The 18,411-nt window shown below is 47.4% G+C and overlaps 1 protein-coding gene across 2 annotated transcripts; it reads right to left on the bottom strand.

Annotated features, from left to right (window-relative positions):
* Window positions 1-524: 524 nt before the first annotated feature.
* Window positions 525-18,356, bottom strand: TUBD1 (tubulin delta 1). Of its 2 annotated transcripts, none has more exons than XM_032215063.1 (9): window positions 17,987-18,356; window positions 14,654-14,838; window positions 12,046-12,193; window positions 9,541-9,757; window positions 7,429-7,660; window positions 4,229-4,393; window positions 3,423-3,563; window positions 2,334-2,517; window positions 525-1,077 (listed from the first exon to the last, which is right to left on the bottom strand). In XM_032215063.1, exons 1-9 carry the CDS (start codon window positions 18,013-18,015, stop codon window positions 975-977), a joined length of 1,404 nt encoding a protein of 467 aa, XP_032070954.1. In that variant the 5' UTR covers window positions 18,016-18,356; the 3' UTR covers window positions 525-974. The 2 variants fall into 2 exon arrangements, with proteins under 2 accessions (XP_032070954.1, XP_032070955.1); XM_032215064.1 differs by having other exon boundaries at window positions 526-1,077; window positions 17,972-18,356.
* Window positions 18,357-18,411: the final 55 nt, after the last annotated feature.

An 18,411-nucleotide genomic window follows, 5' to 3' on the forward strand; every position in this document is an offset into this window, starting at 1 on the left:
CCTCCCCAATCTTTATGGAAGCCCTATTGTAAGACTGCTATCATGTCTCCCCTGGTCCTTCTTTCTATTAAACTAGACATACCCAGTTCCTGCAACCGTTCTTCATATGTTTTAGTCTCCAGTCCCCTAATCCTCTTTGTTGCTCTTCTCTGTACATTTGCTAGAGTCTCCACATCTTTTCTACAACATGGCGACCAAAACTGAATGCCGTATTCCAAGTGTGGCCTCACCAAGGCCTTATAAAGTGGTATTAACCCTTCACGTGATCTTGATTCTCTCCCTCTGTTTATGCAGCCTAGAACTGTGTTGGCTTTTTTGGCAGCTGCTGCACACGGCTGGCTCATATTTAAATGGTTGTCCACTCGGACTCCAAGATCCCTTTCACAGTTACTACTGTTGAGCAAGGTACTACCTATACTGTACCTGTGCATTTCCTTTTTCTTGCACAAAGCTAGACCCTTACTCTTTTCACCATTGAATGTCATTTTGTTAGCTAGTGCCCAATGTTCAAGTCTGTCAAGATCCTTCTGCATCTTCTGGCATGTTGGGCAATGCTAGTTTGGTGTCATCTGCAAATTTGATGAGTTCCCTGTCTATCCCAATCTATGTTGCTGCTGTAGGAAGAAAAATGAGTATCCACACAGGCAGGTGTCATAAATTAATGGCTACGTTTAGTACAAAACACATAAAACCAGGAATGTAGAAAATATGGATGCTCGCGGCTGAAAAAAGGCCTCTCTCCAATCGTCGAGGCTGCCTGATATGATTCAAAGTTGAGCTCATCGTCCCCTTGTCATTAAACGTTTTCCTCTGTCGAAAATGTGCAGCTTCTAAGAGAGACCTCCATAGGTATGGAAGCTGTGGCATTTGTAATGCGTTGTGTCCTTCGTTGGGATGGGTGCATGGAAAATCGACCTCATCGGAAGTCTTGGTCCTCTTGGAAAAGGCACGGAGTCCTTATGTGCTTTGGGAAATCAGAGGCTGCCGTAGCTGGCAATCACTTGTTCCAAGGTGGTGAAACAGCCCAGAAAGTCATCTTCTTCAATCCCAAATTTTGAATACTGGTGAATGTAAGCCCTGTGTGGAATGAACAAGAGGTTTTGGTGAGCGAGAGTGCCTGTCCCAGTTCAAATTATCCACAGCTCCTTGAAGGGAAAGTCATTATATATAGCTCATCTAATGGGACAGCAAGTGTCTTGGGGTGGAGAGGAAGTCGCGGATCTCCCAGTCGCGCAGCACCAAGGGCCGGAAGAAACACCCACGAGATCCAGCAAGAGATGAAGCTTCGCTTCCGCTCTGGAATAGGAGCGAATCTCCATCCCCTGCCCTTCCCTTCTCAGGCCAGGCAAGGAGTGAGTGGGAGGGGAGGGCTAGGGCCGGGCCAGCCAGTCGTGGGTTTAGCCGACAGGAAGCCACAGCAGGGGGACAAAAGAGCCACGGATTGCCGAGACCCCTTGCTTCGGCTCACCTGCCCCCCCTTCCGCAACAGCACCTTTATCTTGTTCCCGCCGGCGAGGGCTGTGCTACTCCTTGCACGTTGCACTTCCTGCAAAGTTGCAAGTTGCACATACCTCCCTCTGTGGCGGAGATTTCCATCCCCACCACAGCTGCCTGGCCGGCCCCACATTTGAGAGCTCTTTTTTTTGCAGACCACTAGTGGTCTGTTTTTGTGGCCCAGCAGGAGCTGTTGGAGCTGCCACCAGACTCCGACAGCAAGGGGGCCCTATGAGTCGGCTTTGGAGGATGTGGAGGACCCTGAACAGGGTTCCGACTCCGAGCAGGGCGCAGAGAGGCTGGTTGGCCACCAGGAGCCTTAGACCAGTGGGGAGGAGACAAGGGCGTGTGATCCGGACGTCAGCAGTGGGGAGGAGCCAAGGGAGTTGTTCCTAGATGCCCAGCACCGGAGAGCTAATAGGCATAAGGAACAATTACACAGTTACAGGAGGTAATTGCACTCAGCTGGTGGTAATTAGGCTCCTCTCCAGACTATAAAAGAACTGCTTGTGCACACGCCCCTTTTGCAGAAGTCAATGTGTTAACTAATGTTGGAGAACAGTATTGTGAGTTTGGCAGGCTGGATTGCTGCCAAGGCTTGTCTGTGCCGGTTTGCTGCCAAGGACCTGTCTGTCTATTAATAAATTCCGCAAAGTATCTTTGGCTTGGAGTGCTTTGGTGTGGAACGAGGGGGGTCAGAACAATCTGTGGACCACCGGTTGGTGACCTCTAGACGAGATGACCTACAAGGTCCCTTCCACCTTCCACTCTGCTAATCTGCATCTGTATAACTAGATATAGTCCCGAAATGGAAAGGGGATTTAATTCATTCAACTCACTTGGAAGCGAACATTTTCCAAGCCTTCCCTACGAGGCTGTTGAGTGGATGGAGCAGAAATTGGCTGTTGCTGACCAGGGAGGCTGACTTCTCATACTTGTTGAAGGCTCTGGGTGAGCTCCAGATACTCAAAGCCTGCGGAGGGTCCAGCCAGGGAGTGTACAAGGCTGGATCCTGGAAACCCCCTGCAAGGGAGAAGAAGGTGACGCGTTAGATCTGAAGATTACAGGTAGTCCTCACTTAGCGACCACAATGGGGACTAGCAACGTGGTTGCTCACTGAGCAGGAAATGGTGGGACTGCGAGTGGGGTTAGGACGGCGATGGCGAGCCTTTTTGGCACCGGGTGCTGAAAAGGGAATGTGCGTGACGCACTGAGGGCCAAAAAGGGAGCCTGTGTGCATGCCTGGGCCGCAAGCAGGAGGAGGAGCTGCCCAGGGGGTATGCACGTGCCAGAAAATGAACTTCTGGTTATTGCCGCGCATGCGCAGATCAGCTGGCTGCCGCATACGCTCACGCTGGGAAAGGGAAGATCAGCGTTTCCAGTTTCCACCACTGCCGCATGCACAAAGGCTAGCTGACCACCGTGTGCACAGGGGTGCCAAAGATCCAGAAGAGGAACGGGCAATGCTGCGCGTACCAGGCGATATGGCTCCGTGTGGCATTTCGGGCATGCGTGCCATAGGTTTGCCATCACAGGCATAGGACCTTATTTCCCCGTCAGTTGCAATTTTCACCACTTGCGATTTTCCCAGCCCACCTCCAACCAGCAAAGTCAATGGGGAAAACTAGATCTGCTTAATGACCATGTGATTCACTTAACGACAGCAACGCTGAATAACCGTGGCCAATCCCCCCCCCATTTCAACGCTGGCACAACTCCCTTCATCAACGCCTTGCTTTAGCCATCAAAATCCTGCTCCCAATTGTAGTCACAAGTCAGGGGAACTGCGTGTACCCCCAATTTGGTCTCCGTTCATTATTTGTAGAAGGAGCCAGGTGGGACAGTGAGCCAGGAGGAAAGGTTGGTTGGCAGCCGCAGAGGAAAAGCCACACCAGTTGTCTCTGCTTCTCGCAACGGCAGGCGCTTACCTAGATCTGCACTCTCTACGTCCTTCCCTCGCAGAGTGACCAAATTGGCAATCGAAGTGTTGAAATTAACCGTCCGGTTTGAAGAGGGCTTCTCAGCTGCAGGAGCTCTGCTGGTTGGAGGCCGCACCTGCCAGTCAATACCTGTGAAGGTAATGTGAACAGGAAAGTCAATGTTGTGGCTTGCTGGCCACCGGCCATTCCAGCAGCCGAATCAAAGGAGGAGGAGGAGGCGTGGGAGTCAGGGTCAGCGTCAGGGCAACCTGAGAGCTCCGAGGGGGAAAGAGGGAATGGCACAGAGAGAGAGAGGGAGGGAGAAAGAGAGGGAGGGGGAGAGAGGGAGAGAGAGAGGGAGGGAGGGAGGGGGAGGGAGGGAGAAAGAGAGGGAGAGAGCGTGAGAGGGAGGGAGAGAGAGGGGGAGGGAGGGAGAGAGAGGAGGAGGAGCCTGGGCCGTCCGTCAGCCCTCAGATGGAGAGTCAACAGCCCCCAGGTCTGCAGGTGGCTGATGAGGAAGAGGAGGAACAGCTGGGTCTAGTGCCTGACGCGTGGATGCACAGAAGGCAGAGGAGAGGAGAGCAGTGGAAATCTGTGGGCCGGTCCTTGGGATGGAAGAGCCACCGTGGCTAGCCAGACTTGTTTGCCGACGTTGAGAGAGAAACTTTTTGCCAGGGGTAAAGGAATCTTTAGAGTTGACTTCAGAGGCTTTGACGTGGTTGGAGAGCTGGGTCAGAACAGTCAAGTCAAGTGGCTCAAGGGTTCCCTGTATGGCGTCTTCAACATCTGGAAACAAGGCAGAGCTTTGATCTCACCTTCCTCCATTTTGGCGTTGGCAATGAGCATCTGCCGGAGGTGCTTCAGGAGCCCAGGCCAAGCAAAAGTGGTGTAGGCCAGGGAGTTCTCGGACATTTGAGGGATATTCCGGAGACCCAGCATCTTAAATTCCGGATGGGGAACTAAAGCTTCCATCAGATCCCCTGGAAAAAGAGGAAACGAAGATTAACAGTGTGCTTTGAACACTTCAGCCCTATGAAGAATTTAGCTTTAAATAGAAAGGTGACTCACATGCACGTAGTCCTCGGCTTACAACCACAATGGAGCCCAAAATTTCAGTTGCAAAGTGAGACAGCGGTTAAGTGAAAGTTTGACCCGTTTCACGACTTTTCTTGCCACGGCCGTTAAGTGAATCACTGCAAGTGTTACATTAGTTAAGCAAATCTGGTTTCCCCATTGACTCGGCTTGTCAGGAGGCGACCAAAGGGAACCACATCACGGGAACACTGCAACGGTTATAAATTGAGGCAGTTGCCAAGGGTCCGAATTTTGATCACGTGACCATGGGGATGTTGCAACAGTCCTAAGTGTGAAAAACGGTCATAAGACACCTTTTTCAGTGCCATTGTAACTTTGAACTAAATGGACTTTTAGACCTCGACTTATGACCACAATCGAGATCAAAATGTCCAATGATCTGTGTTAGGAATATAATCTAACGGTTGGGTTGGCAATATATAAATCATGTAACAATGCTGTTCCTGTTTCTTTAAATCATACTGTAAAATGTGATTGGTTGCTGTTTCCTCAATCGGCCATAAGAGGGAGCCAGAACGACTGTTAGCTCTCTGTTAGATGCTGGGCTGATCTGATCTGAGTGTTTTGGAAGCTGGCTGTCAGAAAGTGTTAGAAAGTGCCAAGAGCTATTGTAAGTTTTGCAACTGTTAGCAAACTTTGAGTACTGTATATGATACTGGACTATATTATTTGGATGATTCCTTAACTGAAAGACATCGATGACTGACTGAATTATTCGTGTATGACTTGGACTGTTTGATACCTCTATTTCCACAAAAGTAAAAGCCTATTTAAACTGCAGTGTCTCTGTATGCTGGTTTATGTGTTCTCCAAAACAACTCTCCCAACGCTTCGCTGAACGTACTTGCTCTCCCAACGGGGAGCTTACCTAACAATCTGCAAGCAACAACTCTTAAGACTTATATACCGCTTCACAGTAATTTATAGAGTACAGTGGGTCCTCATTTTACCGACCTCGGAAGGATGGAAGGCAGAGTCAACCTTGAGCCACTGAGGATCGAACTCGTGGCAGTGGGCAGAGATTGATTGCAATAGCAATAGCACTTAGCCTTATATACTGCTTCACAGTGTTTTCCAGCCCTCTCTAAGTCAGCATTCCCCCTCCCAACAATATGGGTCCTCAGTTTACTGACCTCGGAAAGATGGAAGGCTGAGTCAACTTTGAGCTGGTGAGCATCGAACTCCCGGCATTGGGCAGAGTTTGGCTGGAATACTGCATTCTAACCACTATGCCAAGCAAGACAGTTAGTTGTTAAGTGAGTTTTGCCTCATTTTAAGGCCTTTCCTCGCCACAGTTGTTAGGCGATTCACTGCAGTTAACGTAGTCACACAGTTGTTAAGTGAATCTGGTTTCGTCATTGACTCTGTCAGAAAGTCGCAAAAGGGGATCACGTGACCCCAGGATACTGCAACCGTCATAAATACCTGGCAGTTGCTAAGCGGTCAAATATTAATCATTTGAGCACAGGGATGTTGCATTTAATGGTTGTTAAGTGAATCACTGCAGTTGATAAATTAGTCACCCGGCTGTTAAGTGAAGCTGGCTTCCCCATTGATTCTGCTTGTCCGAAGGTCGCCAAACAGGATCCCAAGACCTTGGGACACTGCAACAGTCGTAAGTATGAACCAGCTGCCAAGCATCTGAATTTTGGTCACATAATCCTAGGATGCTGAAAAGGTCGTAACTGCGAAAAATGGTCATAAGTCACTTTTTAAACCACCCACATAACTTTGAACAGTCACCAAATAAATGGTTGTAACCTGTAGACTAATAACTTGTACTTTGCCAATACCGATAGTCCTCGACTTACAATAGTTCATTTCGTGACCGTTCAATGTTACAACGGCGGTGAAAAAAGTGACTTATGCCCGTTTTTCACAATTACGACCTTTGCAGCAATCCGAGGATTATGTAATTAAAATTCACATGCTTGGCAACTGCTTGGTTCATACTTACGACCATTGCAGTGTCCCAAGGACATGGGATCCCCTTCTGCGACCTTCTGACAAGCAGAATCAATGGGGAAGCCAGATTCACTTAACAGCCGGGTGACTAACTTATCAACTGAGGTGATTCATTTAACAACCGTGAGAAGAAAATGGGGCAAAACTCACTTAACAAATGTCTCACTAAACAGCAGGAATGTTGGGCTCAATTACGGTCACAAATCAAGGACTACCTGAAATTTACACTAAGAAGAGGAAAGTATCAGGGTTCTAAGTAAAAAGTAGAGACCTCCCCCTGCCAACAAAAGTGAGTATAGTCAAGGCTGTGGTTTTCCCAGTTGCAATGGGTGGCTGTGAATGTTGGACCATAAGGAAGGCTGAGCGCCAAAGAATGGAGGCCTTTGAACTCTGGTGCCGGAGAAGACTCCTGCATTGAGTCCCTTGGACTGCAAGGCCATCCAACCGGTCAATCCTAGAGGAGATCCACCCTGACTGCTCTTTAGAAGGCCAGATCCTGAAGAGGAAACTCAAAGGCTTTGGCCACCTAAGGAGAAGGAAGAAGGACTCCCTGGAGAAGAGCCTCATGCTGGGAACGATGGAGGGCAAAAGAAGAAGGGGACGACAGAGAATGAGGAGGCTGGATGGAGTCACCGAAGCAGCCAGCGTGAACTTCAATGGACTCCAGAGGATGGTAGAGGACAGGAAGGCCTGGAGGAACGTTGTCCATGGGGTCGCGATGGATCGGACACGGCTTCGCAACTAACAACGACAAAAGATGATTTTGAGGGAAAGTAGGACAAAACCAGCCTTTCTCAATTTTGACAACTTGAAGAGGTGCGGACTTCGACTCCCAGAATTCCCCAGCCAAGCTGTGCTGGCTGGGGAATTCTGGGAGATGAAGTCCGCACCTCTTCAAGTGGCCATGGTTGAGAAACGCTGGGCTAGACCCTTTTCAGAAAGAGCAACTAAATACCTAGAGGTGACCTGCTGTAATGAGCTGGCTCTTTGGAAGAGTACGCTGGCTGGAAGACGCTTCCCAGCTGATGTGCGATCGCTCGGTTGACATCCTGGAAGGAAACCTGCTTGATCTTCATCAGCTGCAGGCAGATGTTATGGACGGCGTCGTTCTCGTGTACCAGAAGGGCGTCCGAGGTTTGGTATAAGTGGGACAGCGTCAAGATGGAATTGTAATTTTGGACAATCACCTTGAAAAGAGGGGAAGAGAATGGAAGCGGCTTTAGATATAGGCAGTCCTTGTCTTACGACGGCCATCGAGCCCAAAATTCCCACTGCTCAGGGAGGAAGTTGTTAAATGAGTCGTGCCTTGTTTTATGACAGGCTTTTCAGAATTGTTAAGTGAATCAGTTACAGTTGCAAAGCAAATCTGGCTTCCCCCATTGGCTTTGCTTGTCGGAAGCTGGCTGGGAAGGTTAGCAGATAAGAGAATAACAGAGTTGGAAGGGACCTTGTAGGTCATCTAGTCCAACCCCACACTCAGGTAGGAGACAATACACCCTTTCAGACAAATGACTGTCCAGTCTCTTCTTAAACACCTGCAGTGTTGAAGCACCCACGTCTGGTGGCAAGCTGTTCCACTGGTTAATTGTCCTCACTGTTAGGAAGTTTCTCCTTAGTTCCAGGTTGCTTATCTCCTCAATTAGTTTCCATCCGTTCTTTCTTCTCTTGCCTTCTGGTGCTTTGGGAAATAACTTGAGCCACTCAAATACTGGAAGACTGCTAGCATGTACCCCCTTGTCCTTTTCTATAAACTGGTCGTACTCAATTCCTGCAACCATTCTTCATATGTTGTAGTTTTCAGGCCTAATCATCTTAAATTGCTCTTCTTGCATTTTTTCCAAAACCTCAACAACTTTTCTATAGTGTGGTGACCAAAACTGGATGCAGGATTCCAGGTGTGGCCTTACTAAGGCTTTATAAAGCGGCACTAATACAACCAAGGATTGTATTAGCCTTTTTGGCTGCCGACGCAAACTGCTGGCTCCCAAGGTCATTCCCCCATGTCATGCAAGTCCTCGACTTACAACCATTCTTTAGTGACCAAAATTACAACGGCACTGAAAAAAGTGACTTACAATCAGTCCTCACATGTACGACCATCACAGCATTCCCACAGACACGTGATCAAAATCCGGGCGCTTGGCAACTGCTACGTATTTAAGAACAGTTACAGCATCCCAGAATCACAGGATCCCCATTTATGATCTTGCCAGGTAGCTCCTAACAAGCAGAATGTTGGATTCACTTAACGACTTTGCGTTTCACTTAACAATTGATTTGCTTCACAACTGTAGCAAAAAGATTGTATTAAAGGTTGCAACTCCTGTAAAATCACCACCTTGCTTAGCAACATAAATGCTCCTCCCAATTGTGGTCGCAAGGATCTCCTATGTGTATTACTTGTCCCCAAATCCCAGGGAAGTCTCCTCCCCCCCCATTTTCCTGGTCTGCCCACTTTGCATCACTTCCTGTCTTAGGTTTCTTTGCACCCATAAGCAAGAAAATCTGGCACCCTGCTGTTGTGGACCGCCAGCAGCAAACAAAGCTGGCAGTAGATTCGGAGAGTGTGGAGGTTGGGGAGGAATATGGGCCACTCCTGGAGTCTGGGAAGGCTCTGTGTCGGAGACAGAGAGGGGACCAGGGCCGTCTGGCAGTTATCAGCTGCTTTCGGAGTCAGACATCAGTGAGGCAGACGAACAGCTGGAGCCTGTTTCCAGTGTGCGCATGTGCAGAGTTGCCAGAGTTAGGGAAGAGCTAAAGAACAGGGGTCGACTTGGGAGTAAGGCCACAGGTGGATGAATGGCCCCTCCCAGAGGAAATAAAAGGGGAGCGAAAGAGGAGTGGAGTTTGCAGGAGAGAAGTAGTTCCCTTAATTGGTTTGTGACTCTCTGAGTCTCCTTGCTAAGTTTTGCAGCTATCGGCCTGGCAGCTCTCCAAGCCAGATAAGGTCTGTGACTATAAATCCTCCCTTGAAAGACTTGGCTGGATGTGAATGAGAGGAATTCACAGTAACTTAGGGGAAGCCTAAAACAGAACACCTACAACGAAGAAGACCTGGGATACTCACCTCCCCGGTTCCGTATGGCCAGATAACGTGGTTGAGCAGGAAGGAATTTGGATAGGCGTCTCTTAGGGCTGCCGTCACAAACGCCCCCAGGCCCGACCCCGTCCCACCAGCCATGCTCATCATCATCAAGAAGCCACTTAGCCGGTCACACTTCTCCACTTCCTTCTGAATGAGATTCATGATCGCATCTTCATGTTTTGGGCCATGGACGCAGTACCTGACCAGAATTCAGGAAAGAAAGAGGATATTCTGACCCAACTCCCTGAACACAACAAACAGTTTGTAGTTAAATAAATGTTCCCTTTATTAGAAGCGCCAGCAGCCCTGGCAAAAAGTTTCTCTCACACCGCAGGCTAACAAGTCTGTCCGGCAGGGAGATGAATAGTTGTCTGCCACATTTATTCATCTCCGCCCCCTGCCTTTTATCCCCAGGGCTAGGGTGGGGCTTCATTAGCAGTGGTGGCTCTTCTGTCCCAAGGGCCAGCCCATAGATTTCCACTGCTCTCCTCTCCTCTGCTTTCTGTAACATCGTGCGTCAGTCACTGGTCGCAGCTGCTCCTCCTCTTCCTCATCAGCCACATCCAGACCTGGGGGCTGTTGACTCTCCATCTGAGGGCTGACGGACGGCCCAGGCTCTGCCTCTTGTCTCTCCCTCTCTGCAGCTCCATTCCCTCTTCCCCCTCGGAGCTCTCAAGTTGCCTTGAGGCTGACCCTCATTCCCACGCCTCCTCCTCCTCTGATTTGGCTGCTGGAGAGCTCGGCGGCCGACAGGCCACAACATAGGATATGGGACATTGTGCTAGAAACAAACTGCCTAGTTATAGGTAGTCCTTGACTTACATTCATACATGAGCCCAAACGCTCTGTTGCCGATCGAAACAGTGGTCATTTGGCCCCATTTTGGCAACCTTTCTTGCCATGGTTGTTAAGTGAATCGCTGAAATTGCTAAGTTAGTAACCTGGTCGTTAAGCGGATCTCGTTTCCCCATCGATTTTGCTTGTCGGAAGGTTGCAAAAGGGGATGCGTAATCCCAGGACACTGTGACCGTCATAAGTACGTACCAGATGCCAAGTGACCAAATTTTGATCGTGTGACCCCGGGGAGGCTGCAAAGGACGTACGTGTGAAAAAATGGTCATCAGTTACTTTTTTCAGTGCTGTTGTAACTTTGAATGGTCACTAAATGAATGATTGTAAGTCGAGGACTACCTGCATACAAATCAGGGGAGGTCTCCAGAAGTCACAAGAAAGCAGAATCAGAATTTATCGAGGCAGCATAGCTGGCAGACTGAATGGCTACAGGTAGCTCTCAAACTTAACAATCATAAGGGAGCCTGGAATTTGTGTCTTAAGTCATGATGGTCGTAAGTCAAGGCACCTGTGTAACTGGACCCAATTCTACAGCTATATTTTCCAGCAATTGTTAAGGGAACGCTATGGTCATTGAGTGAATATTGTTGAATGGTATAGGAAGGTATAGGGTTTCCTGCCTGAGCAGGGGGTAGGATTGGAAGAGGGGTCTGCAACCTTAAACACTCAAAGAGCCATTTGGACCCATTTCCCACAGGAAAGTAAACACAGGGAGCTACAAAACCTGGGTGGCCAACTCGATATCACTCACTCCCACCCAGTTGAACCCAGCAGGTGGTGGGTTCCTGCCAGTTCTAACCTCTTCTATAGAAGTGGTTCCACAAATCTACAGTCCCGTTTAGAAGCGATTCCAGTTCCCTCCCCCCGCCCGTCTGCACATCATCAAGATGAAGAGCGAGAGGAGGAATCCTGGGAGTTGAAGTCCACAAGTCTTAAAGCTGTCAAGTTTGAACACCCCTGGGGTTTTTTTTTCCTAAAGGGTTAGGGGTGCAAGGGTCTTGTAACTTGACAGCTTTAAGACTTGTGTGCTTCAAATGCCAGTTTCTGAGCCATTTTGGTTGCTAAGCAAGAGCGTTGTTAAGGGAGTTTCACATTTTACACGTTGGCCACGCCCACCCAGTTACATGGCTGGCAAGCCACTCCCACAAAGCAGGCCACACCTACAGAAGAGGTTCTAAAAACCCACCACTGCTACCCAGGTTTTCTGGCTCCCGGTGTTTTCTTTTCTGTGGAAAACAGGTATCTCTCTCTCTGTCTCTCTCTGTTCTCTCCTGCCCAGCTTCACATGTTGAGTGACTGGGGGGAGAGGGCGAGGCCAGCCAATGATGGAATCACCCGACAGGGAGCCACAGCAGAGAGATGAAATAGCCGTATGTGGATCCAGAACCACAGGTTACCGACACCTGGACTAGAAGACCTCCAAGGTCACTTCCAACTCTATTGTTCTGTTGTCTGACCAGGTAGAAGTCATTTTTTCCCCCGTCCGGTTATTTGTTATATGTTATTCTGCTGTTGTTCAGTTAGTCTTTGCTTAATTGCAAAACAGCAGGATTCTCTCTGCAGCTGTGCTTTGAAGAACCAACTGGAGAAATAAATAAAGAGGGTTGTGTTAGTTCGGAAGGCAATCCCACATACCCGTGTGCCCAATTGTTTCCTGATCCTTGCTTCTGACAGAAGGCAGACTGGGGGCCGTATCTCCAATTCCCAGTTCTGGAGGCGAAGGATAACGTCTGGTTGATCACTTTCGGTTCCATGTCGACCAGAACAGACCGCGCAACCATACCTAAGTAGGAAAAAAAGAGAAAAAAACCCTTTTTACAAAATTGCATTGAAAAAACTAGATAGATAGGAAACACGGGGAGTCCTCCACTTACCACCACAATTGAGCCCAAAATTCCTGTTGTTAAGTGGGCTTTGCCTCATTTTACAACCTTCTTTGCTGCAGTTCTTAAGCAAATCACTGCAGTTGTTGAGTCAGTTAACACGGTTGTTAAGTGAATCTGGCTTCTCCACTGATTTTGCTTCTCAGATCACATGACCCCGGGACACTGCAACGGTCATAACTATGAGCCATTTGCCAAGCGTCTGAATTTTGATCACAGGGCTATGGGGATGCTGCACAGGTCGTAACTTTGAAAAATGGTCGCAAGTCACATTTTCCAGCACCGTTATAACTTTGAACAGTCACTAAACGAACTGTTGTAGGTCGAGGACTACCTGTCGTTTTATGGACTGATTTTATGACCATATTTTTTGTTGTGGTTGTTAAGTGAACACAGCAACTGTTAAGCAAGCCAATGGTTTGCTAAGGGGATGGTTTTGCCAAAAACGAGAAATAAATGGCAATTTTCCTGCAAAATGGTTTTAAAACATGGTCATGTGACTACGGGACACTGCCAAGCATGCCCAGGCTGCTGATCATGTGCCCAGTTTTGGTCATGTGACTGCGAGGGGAGAGGCCTGACCGTTAGAACTTTGAATCTGGATTGAATCTCGCTTCCTCCATTGATTTTGCTTGTCAGAAGCTGGCTAGGAAAATCGCAAATTGCGAGACATGGCAACCATTATATTATAAATATCAGTGGCCAAGTGCCCAAATTTTGATTAGTCGATCATAAGGAAGTTGTGACGGTCTTAATAGCAATGGCACTTAGACTTACTTATATGCCGCCGTACAGTGCTTTACAGCCCTCTCTAAGCAGTTTTACAGAGTCAGCCTCTTGCCCCCAACAATCTGGGTCATCATTTTACCCACCTCGGAAGGATGGAAGGCCGAGTCAGCCTTGAGTCTGCTGAGATTCGAACTGCCAAACTGGTGATAGCTGGCAGTCAGCAGAAGTAGCCTACAGTACTGCATTCTAATACCTGCGCCACCAGGCAAGGATCAGTTGTAAGTCACTTTTGTCAGTGCTGTTGTAATTTCAAATGGTTACTAATTAAGTAGAGGGCTACCTATATAGGGAATGTCCCATGCTCCATCAGTCCCGTGAAGTATTAGTACTGCTTTATAAAGCCTTAGTAAGGCCACACCTGGAATACTACATCCAGTTTTGGTCACCAGAATATAAAAAAGATGTGGAGACTCTAGAAAGAGTGCAGAGAAGAGCAACCAGGATGATTAGGGGACTGGAGGCTAAAACATATGATGAACGGTTGCAGGAACTGGGCCTGCCTAGTCTAGTGAAGAGAAGGACCAGGGGAGATATGTTAGCAGTCTTCCAATACTTGAGGGGCTGCTACTGAGAGGAGGGGGTCAGGCTATTTTCCAAAGCACCTGAAGGCCAGACAAGGAAGAATGGATGGAAACTGACCAAGGAGAGATTCAACCTGGAAATAAGGAGAAACTTCCTGACAGTGAGAACCATCAACCCATGGAACAGAAGTTGCCTTCGGAAGTTGTGGGAGCTTCATCACTAGAGGATTTCAAGAAGGATCTTGATTAAGGATTTCCTGACAATGAGAACAATTAATCATGACTTGCCTCCAGAGGTGCCCTAACAGCGAAGATTTTTAAGAAGAGAATCCATGATGGCGAACCTATGGCACACGTGCCAGAGGTGGCATGCAGTGCCCTCTCTGTGGGCATGCGAGCTGTCGCTCCAGTTCAGCACGTGCCTCCTGCTGGCCGGCTGGTCTTCGGGTGTCTGCTGCGCATGTGCAGGGCATTGCATTTTGGGGGTATTCGCACGAGCATGCACGCGCCTTGGGCACTCAGTCGAGAAAAGATTAGCCATCACTGGTATGGGGGGTCTCCTGCTTGAGCAGGGAGTTGGACTAGAAGACCTCCAAGGTCCCTTCCAACTCTGTTATTCTGTACTCTTCTCCAGCCTGGTTTTCTAGAGGTTATACAAAGGTTATGGAGAGACATGCGCAGCAAACTGCCATAACTTAGTAACTGATTACCTCAACTCTCTATGAGCTCACCTAATTAGTAGAGCCAGGAAATACCAGGAACTGTTGTGTTATGTGAGATTCTACCCTGGCTGGGATGGTCTTAAGAGACTGACAAGGAGAATGTACCAATAAGATGCTGTTGCTACCTATGCTCTTGCTTTGCTTGTTGAAACTGTATAAAAGCCAAATAAACTCCGCAGAGGCAGACAGACATTTTGGACACCACCTGCTGTGATGGATTTCTGAGACAAACAGTCACGGTCTCAATTCTCCCTGTTGTTGTTGTTGTTGGTTTTTGTTTTGCCCCAACAACCCTTTCAAGAGGCCAATGACGTTGATGATTTCTTACCTCCATCTTTTTCCTCAAAGAAACGTTCTTTACAAGCTGCCTGGTAAGAGTCATTCTCCTTCTTGGAGCAGAGCCCCTGGGAGCTGTGGAGGTCTCTGCAGATGGTATCAAACACCTCGCGCCCAATCTGGTTGCCGCACTGACCCAGCTGAATGGTTACGATGGACATGCTCAGCCGCCTTTCCCTAAAGAAGAGGGACCCAAGTTTTAATCGCCGCCTTAAACCTGGAATCTGGCAGCAGCAACTTTACTAGCTGATAACCCGGCATTGCCCGGGTATTTATTTATCCTAATACATACATTTGTCCTCAAAAATAATCCCGAACCAAACATAATTTCTAATGTTGGAGTTTTGCCCTGACCAGAGGGAACCCCCTTGTGGAGTACTATGAAGCTGTTACCATGGCAACTGCACTGCGTTGTACAGTAGAAGCCATTTTACGGCAGTACAGTAGAATCCATTTTAAGGCACAACAGGCTGTATCTTAACAGAACACACACCCTGAAGGGTGTTGGGGGTGTCTTACCCCAACAGTGTTTGTTTCCAGAAAGTAAGTCATCTGTGTACCAAGTTGGGTTGAAATTGCTCAAGGTGTTCCAGAGTTATGCTGGAACACACACACACACAGCCATTTTTATATATGTAGAAGGAGATAGATAGATAGAAGATAGATTTATTCACAGACCAATGTGTGCAAAACAAATTCTTAAGAGGAGCATGTCAGCAAACTAGAAATGTAGAAGGAATTTGTGCTAATTGAGGCAACCTTGGAATACAGGTAGTCCTCAGCTTATGACCACTTTTGAGTCCAAAGTTTATGTTGTTAAGTGAGGCATTTAAGTGAGTTTTGCTCCATTTTTTGCCCTAATTGTTAAATGAATCACCACAGTTGTTGAGTTAGTAATCTGTTTGTTAAGCGAACAAGCCAAGCATAAACTTGGTTTGTCAGAAGGTCACAAAAGGGGAACACATGACCTCGGAACACAGCAATGGTCATAAATATGAACCAGTTACCAAGCATCTGAATTTTGATCATAAGGTCATGGGGATACTGCAAATGTCGCAACTGTGAAAAACGGTCGTAAGTCACATTTTTTCCATGCCGCTGTAACTTTCGACGGTCACCAAATAAAGTCGAGGACTACCTGTAAATAGCATAGTGAGTGTTGATTATTTGTTGGGGGTCCTGTGTTGATTCCACACAAACACACACATAAATTATTATATTACAGATAGCCCTCAACTTCCAACTATTCATTTAGTGACCATTTGAAGTTACAAAGGCACTGGAAAAAGTGATTTATGACTGTTTTTCACATTTACGACCACTGCAGCAATCCACCATGGTCACATGATCAAAATTCAGAAGCTTGGCGACTGACATGTATTTATGACAGTTGGGCTGTCCCAAGATCTCACATGATCCCCTTTTGCAACTCCTTGGCAAGCAAAGTTAATGGGGAAGCCAGATTCACTTCACAAGAGTGCTACCATACTAACTCAATTGCAACGATTCACTTAACAACTGTGGCAAGAAGTCAGGCTGTAAAATGAGGCAAAATTTACTTAACGACTGTCCTGCTTAAATTGGCTCAACTATAGTAAATCAAGCAGAGTTGGAAGGGACCTTGGAGGTCTTCTAGTCCAACCCCCTGTTTAGGCAGGAAGCCCTATACCGTTTCAGACAAATGGCTATCCAACATCTTCTTAAAGACTTCCAGTGTTGGGGCATTCATAACTTCTGGAGGCAACTTCTGTTCCACTGATTAATTGTTCTCACTGTCAGGGAATTTCTCCTCAGTTCTAAGTTGCTTCTCTCCTTGATTAGTTTCCACCCATTGCTTCTTGTTCTGCCCTCAGGTGCCTTGGAGAATAGCTTGAATCGCTCTTCTTTGTGGCAACCCCTGAGATATTGGAAGACTGCTATCCTGTCTCCCCTGGTCCTTCTTTTCATTAAACTAGACATTCCCAGTTCCTGCAACCGTTCTTCATATGTTTCAGCCTCCAGTCCCCTAATCCTCTTTGTTGCTCTTCTCTGCACTCTTTCTAGAGTCCCCACATCTTTTCTACATCGTGGCGACCAAAAATGGATGCCGTATTCCAAGTATGGCCTCACTAAGGCATTATAAAGTGGCATTAACACTTCACGTGATCTTGATTCTCTCCCTCTGTTTATGTAGCCTTGTTGTGTTATGTACACTTGCTAATTACAATGCTTTATTTTATGGATATGATCATTGTAATATGGATATGTATATCCAGATAGATAGATAGATAGATAGATAGATAGATAGATAGATAGATAGACAGACAGACATATATAAAATATTGTTAATATAAAACAGTACATGTATGGGAATCTGTATTCCATACAGCCATAATGGCAAACCGGTGGTACGCAGAGCTATCTCTGCAGACACGCAAACCGTCGGCCCAGCTCAGCTCCACCGCGCATGCGTGCCTCCCACCGGCCAGCTGGTTCTTGGGTCTCTGCCGTACATGCATTGGGGGGGGGGCATGCAGGGCAGCCCGCAGGGGTTACACAAGTATGCCCAGGGGGTCATGCATGAACAGGGGCACATGTCCCTGCGTGGGGCATATGGGGGGGCGGGGTGTGCGTGCACGGGTGTGTGCAAGCATGCTCATGGTCACACATGCATTGCATCATGGGTACACACACATGCGTGTGCTGTCGGCACGCAACAACAAAAAGGTTAGCCCTCACTGCCATACAGTATAATTATTATAATTGCCCAAAGATGCATATAAATTTAGCATATCAATTTAATTAATTATTATATAATTAAGGGATAGTCGGACATATACCAAACTTTACACCTAGCACACAATAACGGACAATAGCCAAATGTTTTGTCTTCCTATTCTTTTAAGTCAAATTCTTACAGACTAGCATAGGGCTACTACAGCATACTAAATATATTAAACCAAATGTGTATGTGGTACTTCACTGAGGGAAAGAAATCAACCTCCTGCTGATTGTTACAGAGAAAGTCTATAAATTATAAGCTATTAGCAAAATAGGTTTATGAGTTCAATTTTAATTTTATTTCGTCAATCATGTATAACAGATCTAAGTATAAACAGGATTATGAATTATAATATATATATGCTAGTCTTGTTGTATTCGGGTCTTTTCCCGTGTAAGATATATATATATATATGTAATTAGAAAACCACACCGCGTAAATTCTTGGCTATATTATGAACAGCTGACATAGTTAGCCACATATACCCTTATATATATAATATGTACCCACGTTCTACATATATACCGTATATAAAAATATAAATTATACCACAGCTCCCTTTACCCGCCTTCCTTCTTCCTCCCACAGCGCATGCGCCTAGGTTCTCACGCCTCCTTCCACGCTTCCTTCTTTGCGTATCTCCAAGCAACAGCCACGGCTCAGTCTGCGCATGCGCCCACCAAGCCCGTCGGCGCCGAGGCGGGAAAATCAGTCTCGGGGGAAAAAAAAAGTTATCCGAGAAAGGGCAAGGTGGGCTTGCCTCAGTCGCGAGCTCGACGCATGCGCCCTATCGACGCCGGCGCACTCGAGCGCTGTTTTTTTTTTTTTAAAGAAACACGCCTTCCAGTCGTCGAAGCAACCGCCGGGCTAGGCTGCGCGCGCGCGCGTGGAGAGTCAAGAGCGATTCCCATCCATTGCGCTTGCGCGGATGGAGGCGGACTCGTCCTCCAGGCGACGTCGGGCAGCCTTTTGAGCGGGGAAAGCTCGGC

This window comes from Thamnophis elegans, chromosome 4 (assembly GCF_009769535.1).
Source record: "Thamnophis elegans isolate rThaEle1 chromosome 4, rThaEle1.pri, whole genome shotgun sequence".
In the NCBI taxonomy this organism is placed as follows: domain Eukaryota; kingdom Metazoa; phylum Chordata; class Lepidosauria; order Squamata; family Colubridae; genus Thamnophis; species Thamnophis elegans.

Excerpts from the sequence above, each read along its gene's own strand:
- TUBD1 (XM_032215063.1), bottom strand. The coding sequence starts at position 18,015 with ATGCGCTGTGGGAGGAAGAAGGAAGGCGG. Across the intron at positions 4,394-7,428 it reads TTACAGCAGGTCACCTCTAG|GGGATCTGATGGAAGCTTTA; the intron begins GTATTTAGTTGC and ends CTCTTTTTCCAG. Across the intron at positions 2,518-3,422 it reads CGTAGAGAGTGCAGATCTAG|GGGGTTTCCAGGATCCAGCC; the intron begins GTAAGCGCCTGC and ends TCTCCCTTGCAG.